Raw genomic sequence first — 25,112 nt, 5'->3', positions numbered from 1 at the left:
GAGTAAAATATCTATCTATTGTTTCCACGAATCTGAAGATACGTTTTATCTTGGGGAAACAAAGATGTCATGTTTATGCGGTTGTCAGAAACTAATCGCTTCTTGTGAATTCGAGAAAGTTTCTAGTGACCTCTGAGCTAGCTGGCACTCACAATTAAGTCGAAGATATTCGAAAGAGACCTAGTCGACCTAAGTCCTACGTCACATCTATAGAATATATTATTCCAATGCGCAGAGCCTATTGGGAATATAGGAACTACACTACAGCATATTTCCACATCTCCATCCTGCCGGCTCACCGGCGCTACCTGCGGTTCACGTTAGGCCACGAGCACTTTCACTTTACCGTACTCCCCTTCGGCCTTACCAGCGCCCCTCGGGTGTTCACGAAAGTGATGGCGGTGGTTGCAGCTCATCTGCGCAGATCAGGGGTTTCAGTCCTCCCCTATCTCGACGACTGGTTGTTGAAGGCGGGCTCGCCCCAGATAGTCGTCTTCCACCTCCAGACTACGGCTGATCTCCTGCACTCACTGGGGTTCTCCATCAACGTGCCGAAGTCACACCTCTGCCCCTCTCTGAAGCTCCTATTCATCGGAGCGGTTCTGGACTCTGCGCAGTTTCGGGTTTATCCTACCGAACAGCGGGTTCGGGATATTCAGGCTCTGATTCCGATGTTTCAGCCTTTATCCCGAGTTTCGGTTAGGTTGACGCTGCAGCTCCTGGGGCTGATGGCCTCCTGCATCCTTCTGGTGCATCACATGACGGATGCGGGCTCTGCAGTGGGACCTGAAGTTTCAGTGGGCACAGCATCAGGGCAACCTGTCCGACCATGTCCTGATCTCGGAGGGCACTGCGAGTCAGTTGCCGTGGTGGCTCATGAACCGCGATTGGGTCAGCGGCAGATCCCTCTCCCTACCCCAACCGTAGTTGTAGTGATGGGATGGGGGCCACATGGGAGAGGCGGAGATCAGAGGCCTCTGGTCTCCGACGGAGTTCTGGCCCCATATCAACCTTCTGGAGCTGCGGGCGATCCGTCTCGCACTGTAGGCATTCCTCCCTCTGTCCGGGGAAGTGTAGTGCAGGTGTTCCCGGACAACACCACCGCCATGTGGTACTGCAACAAACAAGGCGGGGTGGGGTCGTGGACCCTTTTTCATGAGGCTCTGCGCCTCTGGACATGGCTGGAACATCAGGGCGTCACCCTGGTGGTTCAACATCTGGCAGGTTCCCTGAACGCCAGGGCGGACGAACTCAGCCGCTGGTGCATGATGGAGCGTGAATGGCGTCTGAACTCGGACGTGGCGCAAGGTCTCTTTCAGCAGTGGGAGAGCCTTGGTTAGATATATTCGCCACCGAAGAGAACGCGCAATGTCATCAGTTGTGCGCGTTGGAACTTCCAAGGAGGCACTCGCCCGGAGACGCTTTTCGTCGCAAGTGGAGCTGCGGTCTGTTGTACGCCTTTCCGCCTATACCACTTCTGCCCACTTCTGCCCAGAAGAAGATCAGGCGAGACTGGGCCCAAGTCATCCTTGTGGCTCCGGAATGGGCACGAAGATACTGGTATCCCGAGCTACTCAGCATGTCAGTCGATCCCTCCCATTTGTCTGCCTCTTCAGAAGGGCCTTCTGTCGCAGCAGCAGGGGACGGTCCTCCACCTGAACCTGTCGAGTCTCCACCTACATGCGTGGAGATTGAGCGGCGACATTTGACTTGCCTCCTGAAGTCTGTGATGTGATTTTGGCAGCCAGGCGTCCCTCCACAAAATCAGTATACGCCTGCAGGAGTAACAAATTTGTGGCATGGTGCACAGCAAAGGCTGTGGATCCACTCTCTGCCCCCCTTTCAGAGGTTCTCCTCTTTCTTCTTTCTCTTGCCCAGCAGGGCTCTGCTCTGGGCACTGTCAAAGGCTATCTCTCGGCCATTTCAGCCTTCTTGAGGCTTCCTGATCAGCTTTCTCTTTTCAAGTCCCCTGTTAAATAGGTTCTTGAAAGGCATCACACACATGTTTCCTCCTGTTCCTTTCGTGATGCCTTAGTGGGACTTGAACCTTGTACTGACTTATCTGATGTGCGCTCCCTTTGAGCCACTTCATAACTGTCCTCTACGTCTTCTGACTCTTAAAACGCATTCCTGGTTGCCATCACCTCTGCCAGGAGAGTGAGTGAGCTCCAGGCTCTATCTTTTAAACTTCCTTTCCTCTCTGTCCATCCGGACAAGGTTTTTCTGAGGACTAATCCTTCTTTCCTGCCCAAGGTGGTTTCAGCCTTCCATATTGGGCAGTTTCTCACCTTGCCCACCTTCTTTCCGCCTTCGCATCCCTCGAAAGAGGAAGAGAGGCTCCACCGTCTGGACCCAAAAATGTGCGCTCTCCTTCTATCTAGACCGCACACGCCAGTTCCGGGTAGACGACCAGCTCTTTGTTGGTTACGTGGGCGCTAAGAAGGGATGGGTGGTGCACAAGCGGACCATCTCTCGGTGGGTCGTTTTGTGCATCAAGGTTTGCTACTCCTTGGCGAAGAAGGAGCCTCCTGTGGGGCTTCGCGCCCATTTCACTCGTGCCACGGCGGCTACTACTGGGTCGGGGAGTCCCCTTGCAGGACATCTGTCAGGCAGCTACGTGGGCCTCGCTGCACACGTTTGCTAAGCACTACTGCCTGGACAGCCAAGTCCAAAGAGATGGCTTTTTCGGCCGTTCCGTTCTCCAGGACTTTCTGGTGTGATCTTGGTCCGCAGACCCACCACCGGGGTTGGTATTGCTGGGGTATCTATTCTAAGGTAAGGAATCTAACACTAACCTGTTTCTTTCAGATGCACAAGTTACTTACCTTCGGTAACGATATATCTGTAAGAAACAGTAGTTAGTGTTAGATTACTTACCGCCCCACCCCTCCTCCCCGTTCTGCGGGCCGATATCTAGGGTTAAGGTCGTGCATCTAAAGTCTTTGAGGCAAACATTCATTCCCAGGCAACTCTTCGGCCTTTTGGAATTAGGTCTCAGCAAACTCACACAGACAGAATTGCAAATATTTGTTAGTTCACCCATAAAACCTTGAGTGCCCTAGTCATATATGTTGGCTAATTGGTGTTCTGAATTCTGCCACAACCGTAGGGATCCTCCCTAGGCCTGCCAACTTGTGTCTGTTAATTAAGACAAACACATGCCACCAGGACCCAGAGGGTAGTGCCACTGTATTTAATTTGTTCTATGTTCAGCAGTGGAGGGCAGAACCTTGTGCCTTTTTTTTTTTTCTGAACCTGTGGTAGGCCACAGAAGGGCATTCTGCTGTTCTGTGACATCTTCCTGCCTCCCGGGCCGAGGGTAAGCCCTGTCATATCAATGCAGTAAACGGAATGTGTTCCTTTTATACAGATACTAGCAGCCCTTCCCGACGTTGTCCGGGTATGAAATAGAATGTGTGTAATGTGTGTATTTGGCAAGGGCAATTTATTTTAAAATCTCGCAGGAGACAACATGTTTTGTTTCATTAGAATAGGGACGGAGAAGGGCCAGCTGCAGCCCTGGTTGATGTTATCAGGCGCGTGTAATTGGTGTAGTGATCCGCCGCCTGAGCCCGGCTACAGCCCTGGTTGATGTTAGCAGGTGCGTGTAATGTCGTTGAATGAGAGTTATCAGCCGCGGGTAAATCCGTTTAATGAGAGAGTTCAGTGACAGCGAGTAGGAGAGGCTGCAGTAATTTTACCCCCAGACACGCTCATTTGCCTGTTCCCCCGCTTGAGGCCCAGATACAGGCCTGTTTGATGTTAGCAGGTGCGTGTTCCCCCGCTTGAGGCCCAGCTGCAGCCCTGGTTGTTGTTATCAGGTGCGTGTAATTAGTGTACTGATCCGCCGCCTGAGCCCGGCTAGAGCCCTGGTTGATGGTAGCAGGCATGTCCAATTTCGTTGAATGAGAGAGTTCAGTAACAGGGCGCAGGAGAGGCTGCAGTAATGTTACTTACCAGGCCTCCAGCTGAACGCGTTTGTCATGCCCCCAGCACACGGCCACAGCAGACGATCTTCTGATTAATGTACGACCCACATGGCATGAAGGGCGGAACGTAGCACACGCCCCCAGCGTGCACCTTGATGCGGCGCCATTGCGTTCACATGGCATGAAGACCGGACACACGCCCCCAGCGTTTCTCACGCCCCCAGCGTGCCCCTTGATGCTGCGCAGCAACGTAATTGGCGCTTGTATGTACGACTCACATGGCATGAAGGGCGGACACACGCCCCCAGCGTTAGTCACGCCCACAGCCAACGCCCACAGCACAACGCAGACACGCCCACAAGGGACTACTTTGCTGGCACGGTTCTTTTACCTTTTAAATGTATATGGTGTCCTACGGTTCAATTGTATGTCTTGCTCTGTATGATTGTGATGAACACCACTGTTTCTTGAAAAGTTAATAAAAACAATTTAAAAAAAATCTATATGGTGGCCGTCTGCATAGCCTATGTCCTTCTGCTGCAACTGCCCTTTCCTTTTTTTTTTTATTTATTTTTTATTTAGAGCAAATAAATTCAGATTGTACAAAATTACATATTTCATAATCATGACATGCATAATCATCTTATAAAAATTAGAATTCCAATTACCAAAATATAAAGTATAAACCTTGAGGTAAAAGAGAAAGGAAACAAGAAATTACAAAATCCTTGCCCATATAAAAGCGTTACAGTTGGAATTTATACATTTCTTATATTATGATACCAGGCTGTAATTGGAGACCAAATTTGGGCACCCCGTATTCTAGATTTTTTACCCCTGGCTTCATAAATAGCTATCTACTGCTTGTAAATTCCTAGAAAACGAGTTAACCACATTTGGAAGGTTGGAGGGTCAGCTTCTTTCCAGCGGGCTGCCAATATAATTCGAAATACCGCTGTCCCCAAAAATAAAGATAATTCTTCCTCTTTGCTATGCCCAAGAGTGCTATTGTGGCCAAATAAATAGAGTGTAGATGATACTTTGAGATTATGTCCAAAGATCTCTTCCCAATAATCAGAAATCATTTTTTTACATAAATCTAATTTAGGACATTCTGCAAACATGTATATTAAGTCTGCAGGTCCCCGCCCACATCTTGGACAGTTGCTATTTGTTCTTTTACCCCAAGCATATAGTTTTGCTGGTGTATAGTATAAATTATATATAGTTTTATAGAGTTGGGCCTTAAGATTAGATGCTAAAAATAATTCAGAGGAGAGTGACAAAGACACATCAACATTAGGATTTCCTAATTTACTAGACCACCCTCTCTCGGTATACTCCAAATCATCTCGTTGGTTCGGTATCAATAATGCATAGATGGTTCCTATCCTGGTAGAACATTTTCCTATGATGTCCAGCAGAGGGACATTATCCAAGATAATTTTTGGGGATTTTTGACGGTAGACACTTGAATATATTTAAGAAAATCATTTCTAGAAACCGCAAATTTTGATTGTAGATTTTGGAACCCTATATTAGGATCATGGCAGAGAACGTCCCCCACTGTACTGATCCCCAAACTCTCCCATTTTCTAGCGAGCCCATCATTAAGTTGGTATGGTAAGATTGAGCTCTGCCAAAGGGGGGTATATTTAGTATACTTTGGTATTGATAAAAGTTTAGAAGCTCTTTTCCATACATTTCGTGCACTATGTATTATCTTAAATTTTTTTTTTTTTTAAATAAGATGGTTCTAATTGCCTTAGCAATAGTCCTCTGGCTTTATTACCAATTGCCAGTTCATAGATTGATGGTATATCCTGGACTTGCAAGGTTCCTATTGCTGCGTTAGAAATAAATAAGGGTGTCATTTGCTGGAGAAGGGCTGCCCACAGATATAACATAATATTTGGAACGGCTAGCCCTCCCATATCGAGGGGTAAAGACAAATATGGAAGAGCCCTCCTTATTTTGCCATAGCTCCAAAGAAATTTAGAAAGACAGGAGTCTACAGTTTTAATGATGTTATCATCTGCCATCAATGGTATTGCACAAAATAGGTACAATATCTTCGGGAAGATGTTCATTTTAATAAAGTTCCCCCTGCCGATAATCAAGAGGTGGAGATTGTTTACCCTTGAGAGATCTTTTTTAATAGTTCTGATAAGGGGCTCATAGTTAAGTTGATTAATAGTCTCCACCTTTGGGGATATACAAACTCCAAGATAAGTGGCGTTATCGACCTTATATAGACTGTCATACGAGATGTTATCGGTACATAAAACCATCGTTTTATCTCTATTCAGAGAATAGCCTGAATACAAGCCAAAGGTATTAGTAATTTGCTCAATCTCCTGAATCGCCTCAGCAGGGTTTGATGTTAATACGCCACATCATCGGCATATGCTAGTATTTTAGTTTGGTAAATACCAACCGTAACTGGTTCTATTAAGTTGGATGCAAGCAATTTTAGAATTAATGGGTTAATGTGTAAGGCAAATAGGATTGGTGAACATGGGCAGCCCTGTCTTGTGCCCCTTTGAATGTTGATAAACTCCGATTCCACCCCCGTACAGTAAGTCTAGCCCTGGGGGTAACATATAGTGCCTTGATGGCTTTGGCAAACCCCGGACCAAAGTTATTTAATTGCAGGATCTCCCATAAAAAATTCCAAGACACTCTATCAAATGCCTTCTCGGCATCGAGCAGGATCATCGACATCTGGCCCCCCGTCGCCCCCATGATGTCGAAAAGAGAGATGGCCCTACGGGTATGATCCGTGGTGCCCTTTTCAGGTATAAATCCATGTTGCCATGGGGAGACCAGATGTTCGATGACCCTGCTGAGCCGGTTGGCAAGAATTTTAGCGTAGAGTTTGGAATCGGAGTTTATCAATGAAATTGGGCGGTATGAAGATGGATGCTCCGGGGGTTTTCCTTTTTTGGGAAAAATAGCTGTTTGTTTGCTGTCATGACTCTGGCGGAGTGCCGTTCCATTGTACCCCCAAAAATAGATCCAACAAATAAGGCGTTATTTGTTTTTCAAGTACTTTGTAGAGGTCCAATGGGATTTTGTCTGGACCAGCAGCTTTCCCGTTGGCCAGCCCTGATAATGCAATTTGTAACTCAGTAATTGAGATTTCTCGTTCTAAGTCTTTCCTAGTATTTTCATCGATCATCCGGGCTGGATCAATTTCATTTAACCATTCAGCCAAGAATTCTTTAATATCATTTGTTTCAACTTGATCTTCATTTTGATATAATTTTTGATAGTATCGTTGAAACGCTTCTGAAATGTCTACAGGTGTTATGTATTTTTGACCTTCAAACTCAATAGAGCCTATCAAATTATATGAGGATTTCTGACGAGTTCGAAGTGCCAGCTGTTTACCTACCCTTTCGCCGTTCTCATAAATTTTAGTCTGATTTGTTTGAAAAATGTCAGCTGCCCTTTGGGTAAGACTGCTATTAAGCTCGGTTTTAAGGGTTATCATCTTGCGCAGACTGCTTCCCCCATCCCTCCCTTGGGATATCTGCGTAGCATGTTGTTCTTCTAGCTTAGCTAGCTCGCTCATGCGTTGGTTATTAAGTCTTTCCTGAACGTTTTTACGCTTGGCCACAAAAGCAATAGTCTCTCCCCTCTGCCCTTTCCAACGCTGTATTGGGTGTTGTGATTGGTGCTGTGGTTACTGAGATTACCCGCCTCAAAGGTTTGGGCTATCTCTTTATAATATTAGTTTGGATAACTGATACGGTAGTATAGTACTGTAAAACTCAGAATGCAGTGTCGTCAGATCAAAGGCATAGCCAGTGCAGGATTTTACAGAGGTTTTCATATACATTTACATACTTTTTGTCAACAAATTAAAAAAAAATGGAGAATGGATAAAACAAACATTCGCATCTTACCCCAACCCCTATATTTGTAGAAATGCAACGCTCTGAGCAAACTTTAAAAAAAAAATAACCTACACCCCCAGCGACCTTCGAGGAGAGTGTAAAGAGGGGGAGAAAATGAATGATTACACAAGGTGCAGGAGGAAAACCGCGAAGATAGATATTCAAATAAAGCTGGGCATTAAACACATGCCCCATCTCATCCCTTAAGCTCAGTGAGTCACCAGTCTCTAAAACAAATCAGAGGAATAACAACTTGATAAAGTCTAAGTAAAGTTGTTGAAGGTCATAGCTCGAGGCACTGATGCTTCCTGTTGGTTGAGTCTAGAAAACCTAGAGGAGTAGCTACCACTGGTGCAGCAGGTGCAGTGGCACTGGGCCCAGACCCCTGAGGGGCCTCCGGAACCCTGGTCATTGTTGTATTTTACTTCCCCAAAAGCAGTCTTGCTATTCTACTTAAGAAACATGGACTATCTCAGCCAAGGCAGAAATGTGTGATGTCTTTGCTTATATATTTGTGCATCCTCATGTCCTGTGATGTGGTGCAGCTTTTTCTTTTCCTTTGTGTTTGTGGCGCGCTCTGGTGCCCATGGGTCTACCTGGCGCTATGTGGAGCTTTATAAATAAATAAATAAATTACCAGTCCTAGTCTGGCTGGGTCAAATAAGGTTAACCTCCTTCTTAAGGCATTTGGCTCCTCTGTCTGTTTTTTGTAGCTCTTGACATTGCTCCAGAGTGGCTCAGCATGTACCCAAGACATCCGCATTTAACATCCTCGCTGCATTGGGCTATCTCTTTTTTGGTAATGTCACAAGTATTTATTTTTTATTTATTTTATTTATTTAATGCGATTTTCTATAGTGCAAACATTACCCGAAGGTGTCAGAGCGCTTTACAAAAGAACCAGTTGCAATTTATTTATTTATTTATAACGTTTTGTGCGGTGCTGGCTAGACACGTGGGTGTCAGAGCGCTTTGCCGGCACGGGGGAGGGGAGGAGAGGGGGTTGCAGTGCATCACAGGACATGGGGATGTGTGGGTATGTAGGCAAAGACATCACACTTAAGTATACAGTGAAGGAGTGAAAATGCAGGTGGTTGGAACATTAAGATAACACCCATCATTGAAAGTCAGCGTGAGAGGGGAGTCCATTTGTCTATTGATGCCTAGGTTGGTTGGTTGGCTTGGTAAGAGAAGTATTGGTTGAGGAGCAGGGGTTTCAGGTCCTTTTTGAAGCAGGGAAGGAGGGGTTGCATCTGAGGTCCGTAGGGAATGTGTTCCATGTCCTGGGAACATTACCAGAGAAGGATCTGCATTGGGTCGCTTTCCGATACATAAGGATTTAGGATTACATGAGTTATATAAAATAACTAGTTGTAAAGTCAGACAGGGAAGAGATACAAATAGAAAAAATTGCAAATGTACAAGTTGTAAAGTGACTCAAGGAAGAGATACAAATGGATAAACTCTAAGAATCACATAGGAATGGTAGTGAGTACAAACGTCTTCTACATATTCTAGTGTTTAGAGTTATCTCTATATACATATATATACATATATATACAAATAGTAGATTTTCTCAGGATTCCATTTTACCAGCGATTCGGCTTGGACAAGTATATATCAGATATTTACAGAGTGAAAAGAGAAATAAAAATAAAAAAATAAAATAAAGAGGGGTAGACAGCGGTATGTGGGGGAGAAGAGTTGGAGGCTGAGATTGGTGAGAGGAGAGAGGGGGGACCTGAGGGGGAGAAAGAGATAAGGCCGTCCAGCGTAAGATAAATGTCTGAAGGTCAGCAAGATGGAAACCAAAGGAAAGGACAAGAATCAACAAAATGGCGGACCCGGGTCGTGGGCATCGATGAAAACCATCTCAACAAGATGCACCCAGGGCAAGAGCGACAACAGGAGCTGGCGGGGCGCACTAGAGTTCCAGTCCAAAGGTTACGAGGGCCAAGTCCACAGAAAACCAGGGAGCCGACCCAACGGAGGAAGAACAAGAGGAGAAAAGGAGCCAGTCAGTCAAAGGGAGGAGCATCTTCAGTATTTGCACCTCCTGTCACCACTGCTGCACACACATGATCTATGGTCTAAATTCTCCCACGCTTCTGTACTGGGCACCACAGTCTACATGTGTCATAGCTGGGGGGGGTGTTAAAACAAATCCCCAGGTCTCCACCCAGCTTTTATGCTCGACAAAAAGCTGATGTCTATCTTGGATCTCCGAGGGGGGCGATAGCTTCTTCTTCATATGTAGGGGTGAGCGCTGTAATTAAAATCCTCTCCCGTTCATGTAACCTGTCCCGCCCGTCCGCTGTGGCCACGGGACCCCATCCACACACTGGGGTCGGGCCACACAGGCGGATGGAAGCTGCAGATCCAGCCATCACGGGCTGCCCCAGCTGCGGGCGCCCGCCAGGGTAGATGAAAGGGCACCAGGGGGCTCGCTCCTGATGTCGTGGCCCCGCTTTGTTACCTCATAACGGGAGTCCGTTTCACTGCAGCCCCCCCCCCCCACTTCTACCTACTTCTATCGTTCACAAGCTCCAGGCCTCTTTCTTGGCGGTGTTGTAAGGACACATGCCTGAAGCTGCGGGGTCACCCAGCTTACACCACATACCTCTGCCACGTCAGGACTCGAACAATCCATGCCGGTTCCCTCAGATCCATGGCACCAGCGCAGCAGGAGGGAGTGGGGTTGTTGGCTGGTGGACTGGAGACTTTGCTACGCCCAAGGCATCTGGAGTGATGGTGAGGGCGAACGCGCAGCCCAATTGCTGCACCTGACCAGCGGCCTGCGGCCACGTCCCCCGGACCCATTAAGGGTCCAGGGGACATGGCCCATCTGTAGACCCCGCAGCTTCAGGCATGTGTCCTTACAACACCGCCAAGAAAGAGGCCTGGAGCTGTCCACCCGCCTCACAGCCTCTTCCAGCAGCATGTGGTGTACCCTCGTTGCCCCGCAACCCGGGCTTGGGTCGATAGGCGCCAGTGGGGGTGCGTGTCTTCGTGGGCGGCTGATCAGGGCGATCGCAGCTCACACGCGGGTGGGCACAGACTCAGGCCCAGGTCCCCGGCCCGCGTAACAGCGCTGCAGGTGGGGAGGCCCCTCCGAAAATGTCCCCGGCAGCATTGTCAAGCGTCCGTCGCAGAGTGTGGCATTCCCCCAGTCGCGCCGCCTCGCCCAGTCGACGTGTGCCCTGCAGCTCTATGGTTCTTGTGGCAGGTAGGAGTGGACCCCCTCCACTGCTGCAGCCCTGATTGCCACTCGGCGGCTGGGCTCTCTTCTTCAGCCCGCTTTGCCGGCACCAGCCTTTTCTTTCAATGTTTATTTGTTTCCCCCATTTGTAAGATTGTGGTTTTTATTGTTCTCCAGCCACCAAGTGTCCTGTGGCGGAGGGCGTGGTAGAGAGGGTTACCACGGCCAAATTTGCCCGACCCGCGCAGCTGGCTGCTGGGCCTCACCGTACGCGACCCGGCTGGTAGCTCCATGTTGCTTAGGCTGCAAGTCTCTTCTGGCACTTATCTGGTCTTCTGTGGCCGGGGCCTGCCCTGCATTTAGGCGTTCTGTTGTCAATGACCCTCCGCTTTATTATGGTGAGGCACACAGTGAGATTGCCCCGTAGTTACAGGATTCTTGCTAGATTAGGGCTCAGGGCTGACGGAGCCTCACTTCTAGGCGGCCATCTTGTCTGCACGCCCCCTAGCGTCTCCCAGAACTTACATTTCTTACATAGGTTTCTCTCTTGCTGGCCCTTACTTCTAGAAGAGTGAGTCAACTGCAGGCGTTTACAATAAAAGAATCTTTCTTACAATTTATGTAGAATTAAGTAGTCCTTCAAACAAATCCTAAATTTATTCTGTAAGTGCCAACACAATTTCACCTAAATGAATAGGTAATACTGCACACTCTCTCCCCAAAACACATCTAGCCCAGCTGACGGGCTCTACATACATTGGATATCAAAAGATGTTTGAAATTTTATCTTCACAAAACAAAAGAAATAAGGAAAACAGATCAACTTCTGGTGGCCTAGAGTGAAGGAAAACTCTGAACCGCAGTAACGAAAGCCACGATCGCCAGATGGGTGGCTTGTGCGATACAGTTCTGCCACGAAAAAGCAAATAAACCTCTAACAGTGAAGGCTAAAGTACACTCCACAAGAACTGTTGCTGCATCTATGCCGTGCTGCGACTTGGAAGAATGCCCACACGTTCACAAGACACTACTGCCTCCAGTCTGTGCAAAAGGAAGATGCAGCGGTTGGACAGGCTGTGTTGCGTCATCTTTTTAACTAAGGTCAGATTCTTTGTTTCATAATGAACACTCTCGTTGTTTTCTTTCTCTAATTTTAAGTAGATTCAGTAATTGTACAAAGGTATTTAACAACTGATTTCTTTATATGATTTATGAACTATGTGTATGTACATTAATGGTTATATCCACTCTCTCTGTTTTAACATTGCTATAGAGTATAATGCTTAGTGCATGCGTTGTGTAAAGGTAGTGGATAACTATTGAGAGTTCAACATTACACGTCTCCCACCTTCCACTAACGACAGTACAATTAGGGTACTGCTTGCTATTCTGATTCAGGCATGTGAATCTTTGAAAGATACCCCAATACTGGATAAGAAAACAAGTTACTCACCTGTAACTACAGTTATCCAGTAATGGTATATTTCATAGATTCACATGCAACCCACCCTCCTTCCCATTGAGTCAGTTTTCTTTGATTTTGGGTATACTTACTTCCCATTTGTGCTTGGAAAATCTGAGGCGAACTTGCCTCTACTGGGAGTGTACTGGAGGGTGCTGGTAGCTTATTGACTAGAACCAACTTTTGGTCCTTTTTTGAAAAAGGACATAGATAGGCTACTAAGATATGGCCTTTTGCTTTTTTAGCCTATTTATTACCTATGGCACTGCTTTAGAATTTTACAGTGGGACTCCCATCTCGATGACGTGCAATGATTCAGGCATGTGAATTTATGAAAGATACCAATACTGGATAACTGTAGTTAGAGGTAAATAACTTGTTTTCTTTTGCATGCACTCTTCGTTAGAGATAGGACTGAAAGTGGGGATGTTTTGATGATGCTCCTTTTTCACTTTGTTTTATTTTTTCACCCTTTTAAGAGGTCTGACAATTGCAATGACTATGTATCTTTATGTAAGAGGGATGCCTATACTTGCAAACAATGTAAATAAGGTACACAGTATTAAGTGGACATGTTTTTGTTTTGGCGTGCATATGCAGGATAGACTGATGGAAAGAAGGCCTGCTCAGATTCAGGCTCTAGTTTTCTGAATTTCCCACCCGCCCCGGCAATATGGTCTCAAGTGGTACTGAAAAATGGTGAAACATATAGCCTGTGCTGTTGCAGCACTACCCACCCCATAGAAAATAACTGTCTTCTGGTCTGTACTGTGCATCCTTGCTGACAGATCACCTTCCCGAGGTGATTCCAAAACAGCAATGGAGATGTTCCATGGGGAAGAAGCATGTTAAAAAGGGGCCTGTTTGGGGGCGTGGCTTGGAGAGCCAGCATGGCGGACGTGCTCTAGACGAGCTCCGTCCGGCCCGCAGATTATCCGCCGTATATCCTGGTCCCCACAGTCGCTGGTGAGCTCGGGACGTGATCCAGCCCTTGCTGCTTCACTGGACGGGGCTCCGGTGGTACATTCGGCTCCTGGTGCCCTTCAGTTTGGCGCCGAGTGCCCTGGTGGGGAGGGGCCTAGCCGCGGCTTGTGAAGCCGGGACCTGCAGTGCGGCGGCTGCCCCGGCGGCGGTGGAGTGTGCCGCTGGGCGCTCTCCGGGGCCGGGCTACCTAGGCTGTTGGCGGAGGGGTGGCTCTTCGGCCCCATTGATCCTGGCAGTGGCGGACGGCGCGTGGGGCAGATACCCTGCTGTTGACAACACGGCCGAGGATCCCTGGTGGCTGCGCAGACGGCGGTGAGCGGCTGGGCCTAGTTGGAGCGCGCGGGCGGCCTGGGACGCGGCAGCCTGACGTGAGGCGGCCCCCGTTCTGGTTGAGGTGCTGTGGGGGCCCCCGGCCCTGCGTGATCCTGAAAGCGAGGCCCGGAGCTGTGGTGGCGGTGCACCCGGTGGGGCGGCGCTGGAGTGAGGCCTGCCCCGATCCTGGCGGTGACTAAGCGGGGGGCACCATCGCCTTGAAGAGTCCACGGGCACAGTGTGCTGCGGATCCTGGGGCCGTGCAGTAATTTCTAGGCGGAGCCTGAGCCGGCGCTGGAGGGCTGGTTAGGGCCCATTGACACTGGAGCAGCTTGTGGGGCCTTCCACTTGCCGGTGAGCTGTGCGTGTGTGTGTGGGGGGGGCGTTAGTGGCTGGAGGTCCTGGCCCCCTCCCCAGCGCAGCTGGACATTTGGACGTTCTTGACGTGTGGACACTGACTGGTGGCGGTTGGGCGGCCCCTCTCAACGTGAGCATCGGCTGGGGCATACGCGCGGATAGTCCCTGGTGGTGTGCCCAGCCCGGTCCCAGCGACCATGACGAGAGGGAAAGGAGGGGGGGCCGCAGCGCTTCATGGGCTCATCGACAAATTCACCGAGCCTGGAGGGGGAGCTGGGGCATCTGGGGGCCGGCAGGAACCCGGCCCAGATAATGCGGCCCTAATGGCGGCGATCACACAGTCCCGGGACACGCTACAGGCCGAGATTGGCACGGTGGGGGCTGATGTGTCGCTCCTGCGACAGGACCTGCGGAATGCTGTTTCCCGTATCACTGAGGCAGAGGGGAGGATCTCCGGGGTCGAGGACGATGTCGCCACCCTGAAGCGACAGGTGGCCAAGTTGCAAGGGGTCCAGAAGGGACTGGCCATGCGGGTGGAAGACGCGGAAGGACGTGCGCGGCGCAATAATCTGCGCTTTGTTGGTTTTCCGGAGGGCTGCGAGACGGGGGACATGTATTCCTTCTTGACACGCTGGCTGGAGAGCTGGCTCCCACCTGATGCCCTGTCATGTTGCTTCGTGGTGGAACGAGCGCATCGAGCCCTCATCCAGAAGCCGCCGGAGGGGTACCGCCCGCGACCGGTCATCGCAAAGCTACTGAACTATCACGACCGCGACGTCATCTTGAAGCAGGCCAGGAACCGGGAACCGATCCTATTCGAGAGCACTCGCATTATGGTTTTCCCAGACTACACCCGCCTCGTGCAGCAGCAACGCCAGTCCTTCCAGGCGGCTAAGGCCCGTCTTCGAGACCTTAAACTCCCGTATGCTCTTCTTTATCCGGCCCGCTTGAGAGCGGTCTTTCAATCATGCACGCATTTCTTTGATACCCCGGAGGAGGTTTTTCGGTGGACTGACGAACCTGTGAGGGTGCGACCGCATACACCGCTGGGACTGAATGCTGATTCCTCTTCTGGGGGGCCCCTCCTGGGAATGCCCGGAGCTCCCGTTGAGAGGGGAACTGGTGGTCCAGATCGCGGCAGCGCTCCGGCCCTGGGGGGTCAGTGGACTCGAGACCCCCGGCCTCCGAACACGGAGGAGGGACCTCGGACCTGGTTTGATATTTGCATTTTGTGATGCTCTGTTGGGCCCCTTCTGCGGGCAGGACCTGGCTTTGATCTTGAATTGCTGGCTGTGGGGAGAGATTTAGGACGTGGGCCGCTCCTTTATGTCCCCCCCCCATTCTTAGGGTTTGGTGGTGGGTGGGGGTAGGCACAGGAGATATGGTTTGTTGGGAGGGGATCCTTTGGCCTGGGGGACCTCCGGGCCCACGTTTGGGCTGGGGTACCCGCCTAGCCGCGACAGATACTTCAACGGTTTTGAGGTATAGGGGGCGGGGGTGGGGGCTTGGAGTTTCTGGTTGGAGGGGGGCCTTGTTGGGGTTGGGGCGGCGTTGCACAGCTCGGGGGAGTCCAATGTGTTGGGATTTGTTTTGTTTCTTTGTCCACATGTACGTGCATTCCATGAGAAGACTCCCAGATGTCGCGTTGCGTTGATGCGGCCCGGGGGCCCCCTGGTACCCTGCGTGTCCTTAGCTGGAATGTCGAGGGTATCCTAGATAAGATCAACCGGGGGCGGTTTTACGGCAGGCAAAGCGTCTGGGGGCGGACGTCCTTCTGCTCCAGGAGATGCACCTGTTATGCACTAAGGTCCTGTGCCTGCAGAGATTTGGCTACCAACAAGTTTACCATGCTGGGTTTGGGAGGGGGTCCAGGGGTGTGGCTATACTCATACACTGTAGAGTCCCTTACACTCACACGAGGCTCTGGCAGGATGCACAGGGTAAGTATGTAGTGGTGCAGGGGGTGGTGGGAGAGACTCCCCTGGTCCTGGGATGTGTGTATGCCCCGCCGCCTTTACAGTGGTCCCTGGTTGAGAAGCTGTACACGGTCTGGGCTGATATCCCTGATGTACTGATGGCGGTTGGTGGTGACTGGAACGATGTCATGGATGTTACTAGAGACAGATTTCGGTGGGGGGGCGCTGCGCCCGTGGGCCACCCCACGAGACGACAGGGTATGGTGAGTACTATGGACTGGATAGATACATGGAGGCACAATCACGACTCTGCGCGTGCATACACGTACGTCTCGGCGGTGCATGGGTCCTTCTCGAGACTTGACTACATCTTTATTTCGAGGGCGAAAATGGGCTGTCTGGAATCGACGACGATCCATCCCCGGAGTCTCTTAGATCATTCGCCGGTATCAGTGGAGCTGCAGTTGGGTTGGGGGATAGGCGGCCATTTAGATGGCGCATGTCGGTGTGGCATCTTCAACAAGAGGACTATAGACGGCACATGCGCGAGGCGCTCTCCACCTACCTCACGTGTAATGTGGGTTCTGTGGTTGGTGCCACTACCCTGTGGGAAGCCTTGAAACCCACGTTGCCGGGCGTGGATATCGCCTGGTGTGTGGAGGCGCAGACGTGAGGCATTAGTGCGAGCGGAGGCAGAGGTGGGGGCCCTGGAGCATAGGGGTCGTGAGACAGGCGAGGCGTGCGACGTGAGTCAACTCCTGCTAGCGCACCAGTCCTATGCGGCACTGCTCATGGATGAAGCTCGCCAGGCGTGGCTGGCCACACGCAGTAGAATCTGCCAGTGGGGGGGTAAATCTAGCAAAATGATACACAGACTCTGCCAGGGGGTTTTCCATGCACAGAAACTACCCGGGATACTAGATGACACGGGGGAGCCGTTGACGGACCCCAGGGGATTGGCAGACAGTTTTGCGCGGAGCTTTATGCCCCGCAGGAGTGTCTTCCGCCCGATCAGATTGACAAATTCCTGGCGGATCTGCCCCCTAGGGCAGTGACGGATGACGTTGGACCTTCCACTAACAGCTGAGGAGCTGGGCACTGAACTCGGGGAAGGCCCCTGGTCCCAACGGTTTCCCCAGTGAATTTTTTAAGAAATACAATACCCAATTGGCCCCTCATTATCGGGCGGCTTTGGAGGAGGCTAGGGATCAGGGCAGGCTTTCCCCAGACTGGAGGCATGCGGAGGTGGTGGTGTTCCACAAGCCGGGACGACCCCCAGAGCAGCACTCCTCCTATCGTCCCATTTCGCTTCTCAATGTGGAGGCCAAAGTGCTGGCCAAGGCTTTGGCTAATAGGCTCCTTCCATATATCTCGGACCTGGTGCATCCAGACCAGGCTGGCTTTATGCCAGGTCGGGCGACCAGAAACAACATTCGACGGGCCCATGTGGCGCTGGGGGCGATTAGAGGCACAAGGCGGCAGGCGGCGCTTCTAGCCGATATTGATAGGGCGTTTGATTCCCTTAGCTGGGTATACCTGTTCTTCTTGCTCCCGCTGCTTAATTTGGGCCCTCGCTTCCTGTCCTACGTACGTCTCTTGTATACCGATTTGACGGCCTCGGTGCGGGTGGCGGGAGCCGTGTCTTCTACATTCAACATTCGGCGCGGTACCCGGCAGGGGTGCCCGCTATCGCCCTACCTGTTTGCCCTGGCCATGGAGCCGCTCGCTGCTTGGGTGCGGTTAGACGCACAGCTGAAGGGGTTTGACTGTCTGCACGGCCCGTCTGACAAAATAGCACTTTATGCGGATGACGTCCTCTTCTTCCCTATTGAACTTCATAAGTCGGGGCTGCGTCTCCTTGAAATTCTACAGATTTTCAGTGAGTCCTCGGGACTGTATATGAACCCCGGCAAATCTACCCTGTGGGTGTTGGGAGAGCGCACTTCGGTGGTGGGGGATTGGCCCGCTCCGCTGATGGTTGCGGTCGGAGGGCTACAATACCTGGGAGTCTTTCTATCGGATGCCCCGACCGTATCTTGGGAGCGGAATTTGGTGCCGGTGTGGGATCGAGTACGGGCAGACCTTAAGACCTGGTCGCGTATGCCGCTTTCCATCTATGGTAGGTCAGCAATTTTCAAAATGGTGGCGCTTCCGCGTCTGCTATACCAACTCCAGAACCACCCGTATCCGATTCCCCATAGCTGGTTTCGCCAGGTCACCTCCCATCTGAGGTAGTTCCAGTGGGGGGTGGGGGGGCGGTTTGGGTGGCGTTGCGCACGTGCTTCCTCTCCACCTATTGTGGAGGATTGGCCACATTGGATATCCTCTCCTACTACCAGGCCTCTCATCTATTGGTGCTGAATGATTGGTGGTATGGTGATCGTGCAGATCCGGCCTATGCCATGGAGCGCTATTTGATGGGCTCCAACACGCTCCATGCCATCCTCTACTCCGCACCCTTGCGTAGGTCACTGCCGGCGGTCACCCGGGTGGTGTTTCTGATTTGGAGGCAGGCCCTGCGCCGTGTGGGGTGGTAAAACGTTCTGACGGCGGAGACGCCGTTATGGCACAATGGCCGCTTCCCCGCGCTGGCCTCCCTACGGGGATTCACGGGGTGGGACAATGTGGGCATCTCGACCTTGGGCGATGTGATGCAATACACCACGTTGAAATCCTTCCAGCAGCTCAGAGCTAACTTTAATATGCCCAACTCCCAATTTTTTCGATACCTGCAGTTTCGCCACGCCCTGTCCCCTAGTTTGGTAGGCCTGGAGACCCTCCCGGACTTCAACCCCCTGAAGGCGAAAGTGTTCATGGGGGACCTCGAAACCAAAAACATTTCTCGCATATACCAGACACTGGTCACACATAGTGCTCCTACACTTCAGAGGCTCAGGGACCACTGGGAGGCGGATGTGGGTGGGTTGGAAGAGGAGGATTGGAGGGAGGCAGTGGCTTCACCCAGGGGTGCCGCCATAGTGATGCGCCTCCGCTTAATCCAGTTCAAATACCTACACAGGATTTATTACACGAGAGTTCGCCTCTATCGGGCAGGTCTGATTGCCTCGCCGAACTGTCTTCGCTGTCATTGTGAGGAGGGGACGTTCCTTCATACGGTGTGGAGCTGTGGGACTGTGGCACTCTTCTGGAGAGGGGTTCTGGCCTGTTTAGCTGAGGTGTTGGGGAGGGAGCTTCCGAACACACCACAATTTGCCCTATTACATGTCATGGATGGTGTTGGGAGTAACATATACAAGAGGCACTTGATGTTACTAGGCCTTACCACTGCTAAGAGAGATATAGCTGCTGGGTGGAAGGATCCCCGTGCCCCTAAGCTGACAGTCTGGAAGAGGGGCTTGGACTTTTACATGGGCCTAGAGCGCCCGATTTTCGTAGCCAGGGGCTGTCCGCGAAAGCTTTGTAAAATTTGATTATAGGGGGGTGTGGCTGGAGCCCCCGGCGGAACAGGATGACCTCCCTCAGGATAGGTGAGAGGGGAGATGTGGGAGGGTCTGAAGCATGGAATGGACGGGATGAATGGTTTAGCTTATTATATGAATGGTGTACTACATGCAGGAGTGGTTTTTGGACTTATGGTGAGCTGTGCGACCTTTTGGGCGGGGGGGGGGTGGCGGGGGGTGTTTGGAAGGGGAGAGTAGGTAGGGGTGGTTCTTAGTCTCTTTTTATACTGTTGTTTGCTATTATGAAAATGTCAATTGCAATTGATGTCGTGCTCATTATTGTTGCAGGCTCCCCTGGATGACAGCGTCCTTTATTGTTTATGCAAATATGACAATAAAAACTTGTTTTTAAAAAAAAGGGGGCCTGTTTCCTCTTTCCAACTGTCTCAGTTGTGCAAGGAACAGGTGTGGAATAATCTCCTGCTGCAAATGTGGCAGCTGCTTATTGCTGCAGGTGGCAATGGCTCTAGAAGTTTCCAGGAAATACGTTTGAAGATCTCAGTGTGTTGCATGCCCAAAATGGTCGCAAAATAATTCATTGCACATCAATGATACCGGAAGCAAATCCGCTCCCTGGCAAGTTAAGGAAAGCAAAAGTGAATCGTTCCCGTAAAAGCACTGCGAGTTACCCCCAGCACTGAGGATGCCTGCTGCTCCTTCTTAGTATTCTAGTTGTTAAAAAGGTGTTTTCATTATTTCCATATGTGATGTCCCAGAAATATCTGTGCTGTTGCTTGTGGCACGTATAGTGCTTTGTGGGGAAGAGTGAATGTTGTGTACCCTACCGATAATGTTTAATTTCAGTGGTTTTAGGTTTTGAATCAAAGCCCTTCCATATGTGTGCTGAAGATTTTTAGGGAAATTTGCATGTTCAGCTCATAAAGGCCTTCTCCTTAAGTTGACCATGGTTTTGGCCCTTTTGGGAATGTTTTTTTCTTGTGCTTATAGGCTAATGGCAGGTGATTCAGCATGTTGTAAACATAAAAACCGGTCAATGCGATAGAATTGTGTTACTAATCTTCATGACACAGAACCTTTCTATTACAATGCCGACATAGCTAAACTGTTTTAGTAACAAAAAAGATATTATTGGAAACATGGGCGTATTTTTAAATCAACAATAATTAGTTGAGCCGCTTTATGTATAACCTGTTTCTGTACAGCAAGAAAAGAGTTTTCTCTGTTTGAGCCTCCTTTGCATAGGACCTGACCTGTTGTATTTTATCTCCTCTCTTTCTCTCCAACAGGGAGCAGTCAAAATCATACTAAGTGGATTCCGTTATATATTTTCCAAGACTGACCCATCTTTCAAAGGTTATGTACATTTTCTATTAAACATGAATATTAGAATATTTGTTAAAAGCAAAACCTTTTAGTATGTTTTAAAAGTTCATCAAAAACAAAAATATTATATATTAAATGTTAAGTATCAAACCAAGGAAAATATATTTGTGGCATTTATAGCTGTAGATACAGGTTAACAAAGGAAGGGAGGTACCCTACTAATTACAATAGGGACTGGGTAAGGTCAAAAGCAACAACAAAATGTCCCAGGGTTCTACGTACGATTATGTAAGCACAATTTAACAAAAAACATATACGTGGACAAAAGCATTCTATATCATCAAAGAAATAACCTAAAACTTCATTGTGTCAGCCAACACTTGAATGATACACGTGAATCCAAAAGTTGATATGTCAAAAATACATTTGTGTTGTTTATTTATACTAACAATTTTAAAAACAAGTTATCGTTAAAAGCATAAAAATCATAAGCAATGAAAACACATTTTATTACAGAAAAAAAAAAGTCGACGCAGCGTTTCGGTGATATTCGAATGATGTTTCACCTTCTTCAGGACAGTTTTCTAGACAGTAGAAAATATGTGTTTTATTATTCAATACCGTGTTGCTGACGACAAACTATCATAGCTTTCTAACAAAATCATTCTGATCTATCTCTGCATTATATTTACCAAATATACATTTATAACGGCATTTCGTAAAGATACATACTGCGATGTACATTTGACACATTTCATTATTGAAAGTCAAACAAACATTTAGTATATCTCCACCTCTACCATTTGAAAATGGAGTTTATATTGGTTTATGTGCGTAAGCACCACTACATCTACTTTTCTTAGGGCAACATTTCTATTTTCAAGTATCTTAACCTATATTATGGTCCCTTAAGAGTGTTGATAGACTTTCATCCTACCTCACTGTTTTCGTTGGAATTCTACAGTGTTTGTGGAGTACTCCTTTACAATGGTGGAATCACTCGCAATGAATATCTATAAACAATATAAATTATATTCTCAGGCATATAATCATAGCCTAACTGGATTCTACATCATCTCCAACTGGTGTATTATACATACCAATTATAATGTTTTCAATTCCTAAGGACCTTGGAGGGAGCCACTGTGTCTTTGTAGTTAAAAATACACTGGGCACATGCTAAAACAGCCAACAGAAAACAAATAGACATATTGACTCAATGAGACATTTTGGCTTTTATCGGTAAATAAACCATCCTATGAAAAAGGAGAGGCTATTAACTTGCCTAAAAAAACGCAAATGTTCAAGGAGCCTGATAGGGTCTGCTTGTCAGTCGCAGTTAGATATCACCAATACTCGGGGTGCCTCAAGGATATTTAAACCCCAGCTTGGTTCTCTACAAAAATGAAAATTAAGGGTAAATTAAAACTCACAGTGTAGCTCTATTTATTATTATCATTGGTAACCACTTATATGCCAAGGTGAACAGTAGAATACCTGGTCGTTTTATTTGGCCAGCCGAGTTATGCAGGTACCTATTTCTTCTTCTTTGTTCCTTTTTATTTCGTTTGTTAAATAGGCCTGTGGGTATAGAGGGAATTATAATATTTCATTACTTTCATGCTTAGGATCACATAGCTTCCCTATTTTGAGTTATCAAGACTACCTTCACTTAGATAGATGTCTTGTCCCTTTCAAGTATTCAGCACTTCTTAGATGTAGGATAATGAAATTATACTCTCGCTTGTTTAACCACAACCTATCTTATTGTATGGTAGCACTCACGGTTTGGTGTTGTGAACATTTCCAGCTACAGGAAATTTCCTATTTTTATCTTTTAATACCAACCCTTTTTATGCTGTTTTAAATCGGTGCTCACATATATTTATGGTTTATCGCTGCCTTTATCAAAAACGGACTAATTTATATATCCGATTACACTTATTTACGGGCTAGTGGTACATTATTTAACATCTCACAGTGTGCCCTAAGTAGCAAACAGCCGCCCGTTGTTAAGCTTAGCGCGCTGTGTTCTCGTAGAGGGTGTGTCTGAGTGCCGCTCCTCAATCTGGCTTAAATACTCCTCTAAATCTTATTTTTAAGGCTACATAGTTCTTGGCTTACCTTAAAAAGAATTTACAGCCTCCCTGCATCCATCCAAAGTCCAGTTTTCATCTATGGAGTGCAAGGTTAAGGCGTCTTCTATTTATACCCGGGGTCAATTCAGGAGGTCATTTTTTGTCTCTAGTTTTTTTCGTACCACGTGATTGTAGCCTCGCTTTTTATATCACGGACAAATTTTTATCTATTTATTAATTATTCTATTTAGCTCTTATTTTCCATGTGCTACTGATTGTTTTTTTTTTTTTTTGTTTTTTTTTTTAAAAACCTTTATTGGAGTAAGCAAGAAAATACAAGGATGGGCCAACAACCACACGGGCTGGCCGCTAAAGAGGAGTCGAAATACAAGATACCTGCCCGCAGAGGCAACAATCGACCAACAATGCAATACTCCCCACGAAATACAGGACAAAACAGATTTTATTTTATATGAAAGAACAAGCACACAACAAGGCGAAAGTATAGTACTGTCAGTCAGCCCAAAGGACGTAAAGGGGGTATAGCAGCAGGAGAACATAAACGGAGCTCCAAGCACCAAGGAGATGGGGGGGGCGGGGGGGGGATAGGAGGGGCGAGGAGATCAGAGGGGAGAACCGGAAACACCAGCACAACCCCTATATAAAGGGTTCCAGGAACGCTCGCCTAGGGAGACAGGGTAATCTCAGCAGTGCCTACAAGGGGAGGAGTACAAATGTCGCCACGGTAGTCATTCCATTGACCCCAAACCTTCGTCCACGCCCTGGGTCTGCCCCTGGCCACATAGACAGTCCTCTCACGGAGCATGGACCAGTCCATATTATCCTCCCATTTTGAGACGTCAGGGGGCCTAGAGGCCCCCCAGAGTTGCGCGATATCCCGCTTCGCAACCATATAACCCAGGGTGGCCCATCTGGTCTGGGCCACCGAATAGTCGGTGGGTTCCCAAACATTCAAAAGACAGCGACGAGGTTCCGGACGCAAGGACACACCTGTCACCACAGCCATCACTTCAAGCACAGCCGTCCAATAAGCAGCCACCATCGGGCACTCCCAAAGAATATGCAAAAAAGTTGCACTCAAACCACAGCCACGCCTGCATAACCCGTCGGAGGAAAAGCCCATCACCACCAGACGCGGTCCCGTAACGTACACCCGATGAAGGATCTTAAGTTGAACCAGACGGAGACGAGCCGGAATAGCCACCTCCTTCGGGGAGGAGAGGGCCGATTGCCAGTCCTCATCATCAAGTTCCAACCCATCGCCCACCCACGCTTCCCGAAGTCGGACCAGTAGGTCGGCCCGATTATTAATCAACTTTTTATAGATCAGGGAGATAGTGCTATCAGGAAGATGCCCGTCAAGGATACGGTCTTCAAGGGGGGAAGAATCAGGCGGAATCTCACCAGGAGCAAATACCGAAGCAAGGGCGTGTCTGACCTGTAGATAACGAAAGAACTCCCGACCATTCAGGCCATAGTCAGCCTGGAGGGCCTGAAACGACCGCACAGAACCCTTAGAGTACACATCCCCCACCTTACTAATCCCAATCACATCCCAACGGTCGAAACCCTTGGTAGACCAGAGACCGCCCAGACGTTCCGAAGCATAAAGCGGTGTCGCCAACGTCAAGCGATCTTCCCAGCCCAAGCTCACATTCGCAGCGCGCCACACAGTCAAAGCAATCAATGTAGGTCCCACAAGATGGCGCCCAGCGGAGCGAGAGTAAAGCACTCTGTTAAAATCACCTCCCGGGAGCTGAAGTTTATCCATCTCGAACGCCGGATTACGACCCGGCGAAAACATAACGTGATTGATAGCAGACAGGTGGGAGGCCCAATAATATCTCTTAATGTCGGGGAGCGCCATGCCCCCGTCATACCACGGGATGGAAAGTTTCGCGAGAGCAATGCGCGGACGCCCATCCCAAATAAGCTGTCTCTGAAGACTCTCAATCTCCCGAAAATAGGTCTTAGGGATAGGATCATAAAAGTTCTGGAGAGCGTAGAGAAATCGCGGCAATGACATCATTTTAAACAGGGCCGCCCGACCCAGAGGAGATAAGGGAAGTTTACGCCAGCGGGCAACGTCCAAACGTAGTCTAAGCAACGGGGGAAGGAGATTACGATCAAAGCGAAGGGACGAGTCCAAAGTAACAAAAATCCCCAAGTATTTGAAGCCATCCTGGGCCACCTGAATGGGAAGTCTA

At 49.0% G+C, this 25,112-nt stretch overlaps 1 protein-coding gene across 2 annotated transcripts in view; it reads left to right on the top strand.

Annotated features, from left to right (window-relative positions):
- LYST (lysosomal trafficking regulator) overlaps positions 1–25,112 on the top strand; it is a 3,192,287-nt gene that overhangs the window by 584,525 nt on the left and 2,582,650 nt on the right. For both annotated transcript variants that reach the window (XM_078648813.1, XM_078648812.1), the window contains one exon: positions 20,770–20,836. In XM_078648813.1, coding sequence (XP_078504939.1) covers positions 20,770–20,836 — 67 coding nt within the window. The remainder of the gene's footprint in view (positions 1–20,769; positions 20,837–25,112) is intronic.

Source organism: Lissotriton helveticus, chromosome 6 (genome assembly GCF_964261635.1).
Source record: "Lissotriton helveticus chromosome 6, aLisHel1.1, whole genome shotgun sequence".
NCBI lineage: Eukaryota > Metazoa > Chordata > Amphibia > Caudata > Salamandridae > Lissotriton > Lissotriton helveticus.
Note: the sequence above shows the minus strand (reverse complement) of the source record. Positions and strands in the feature narration are given on the sequence as shown.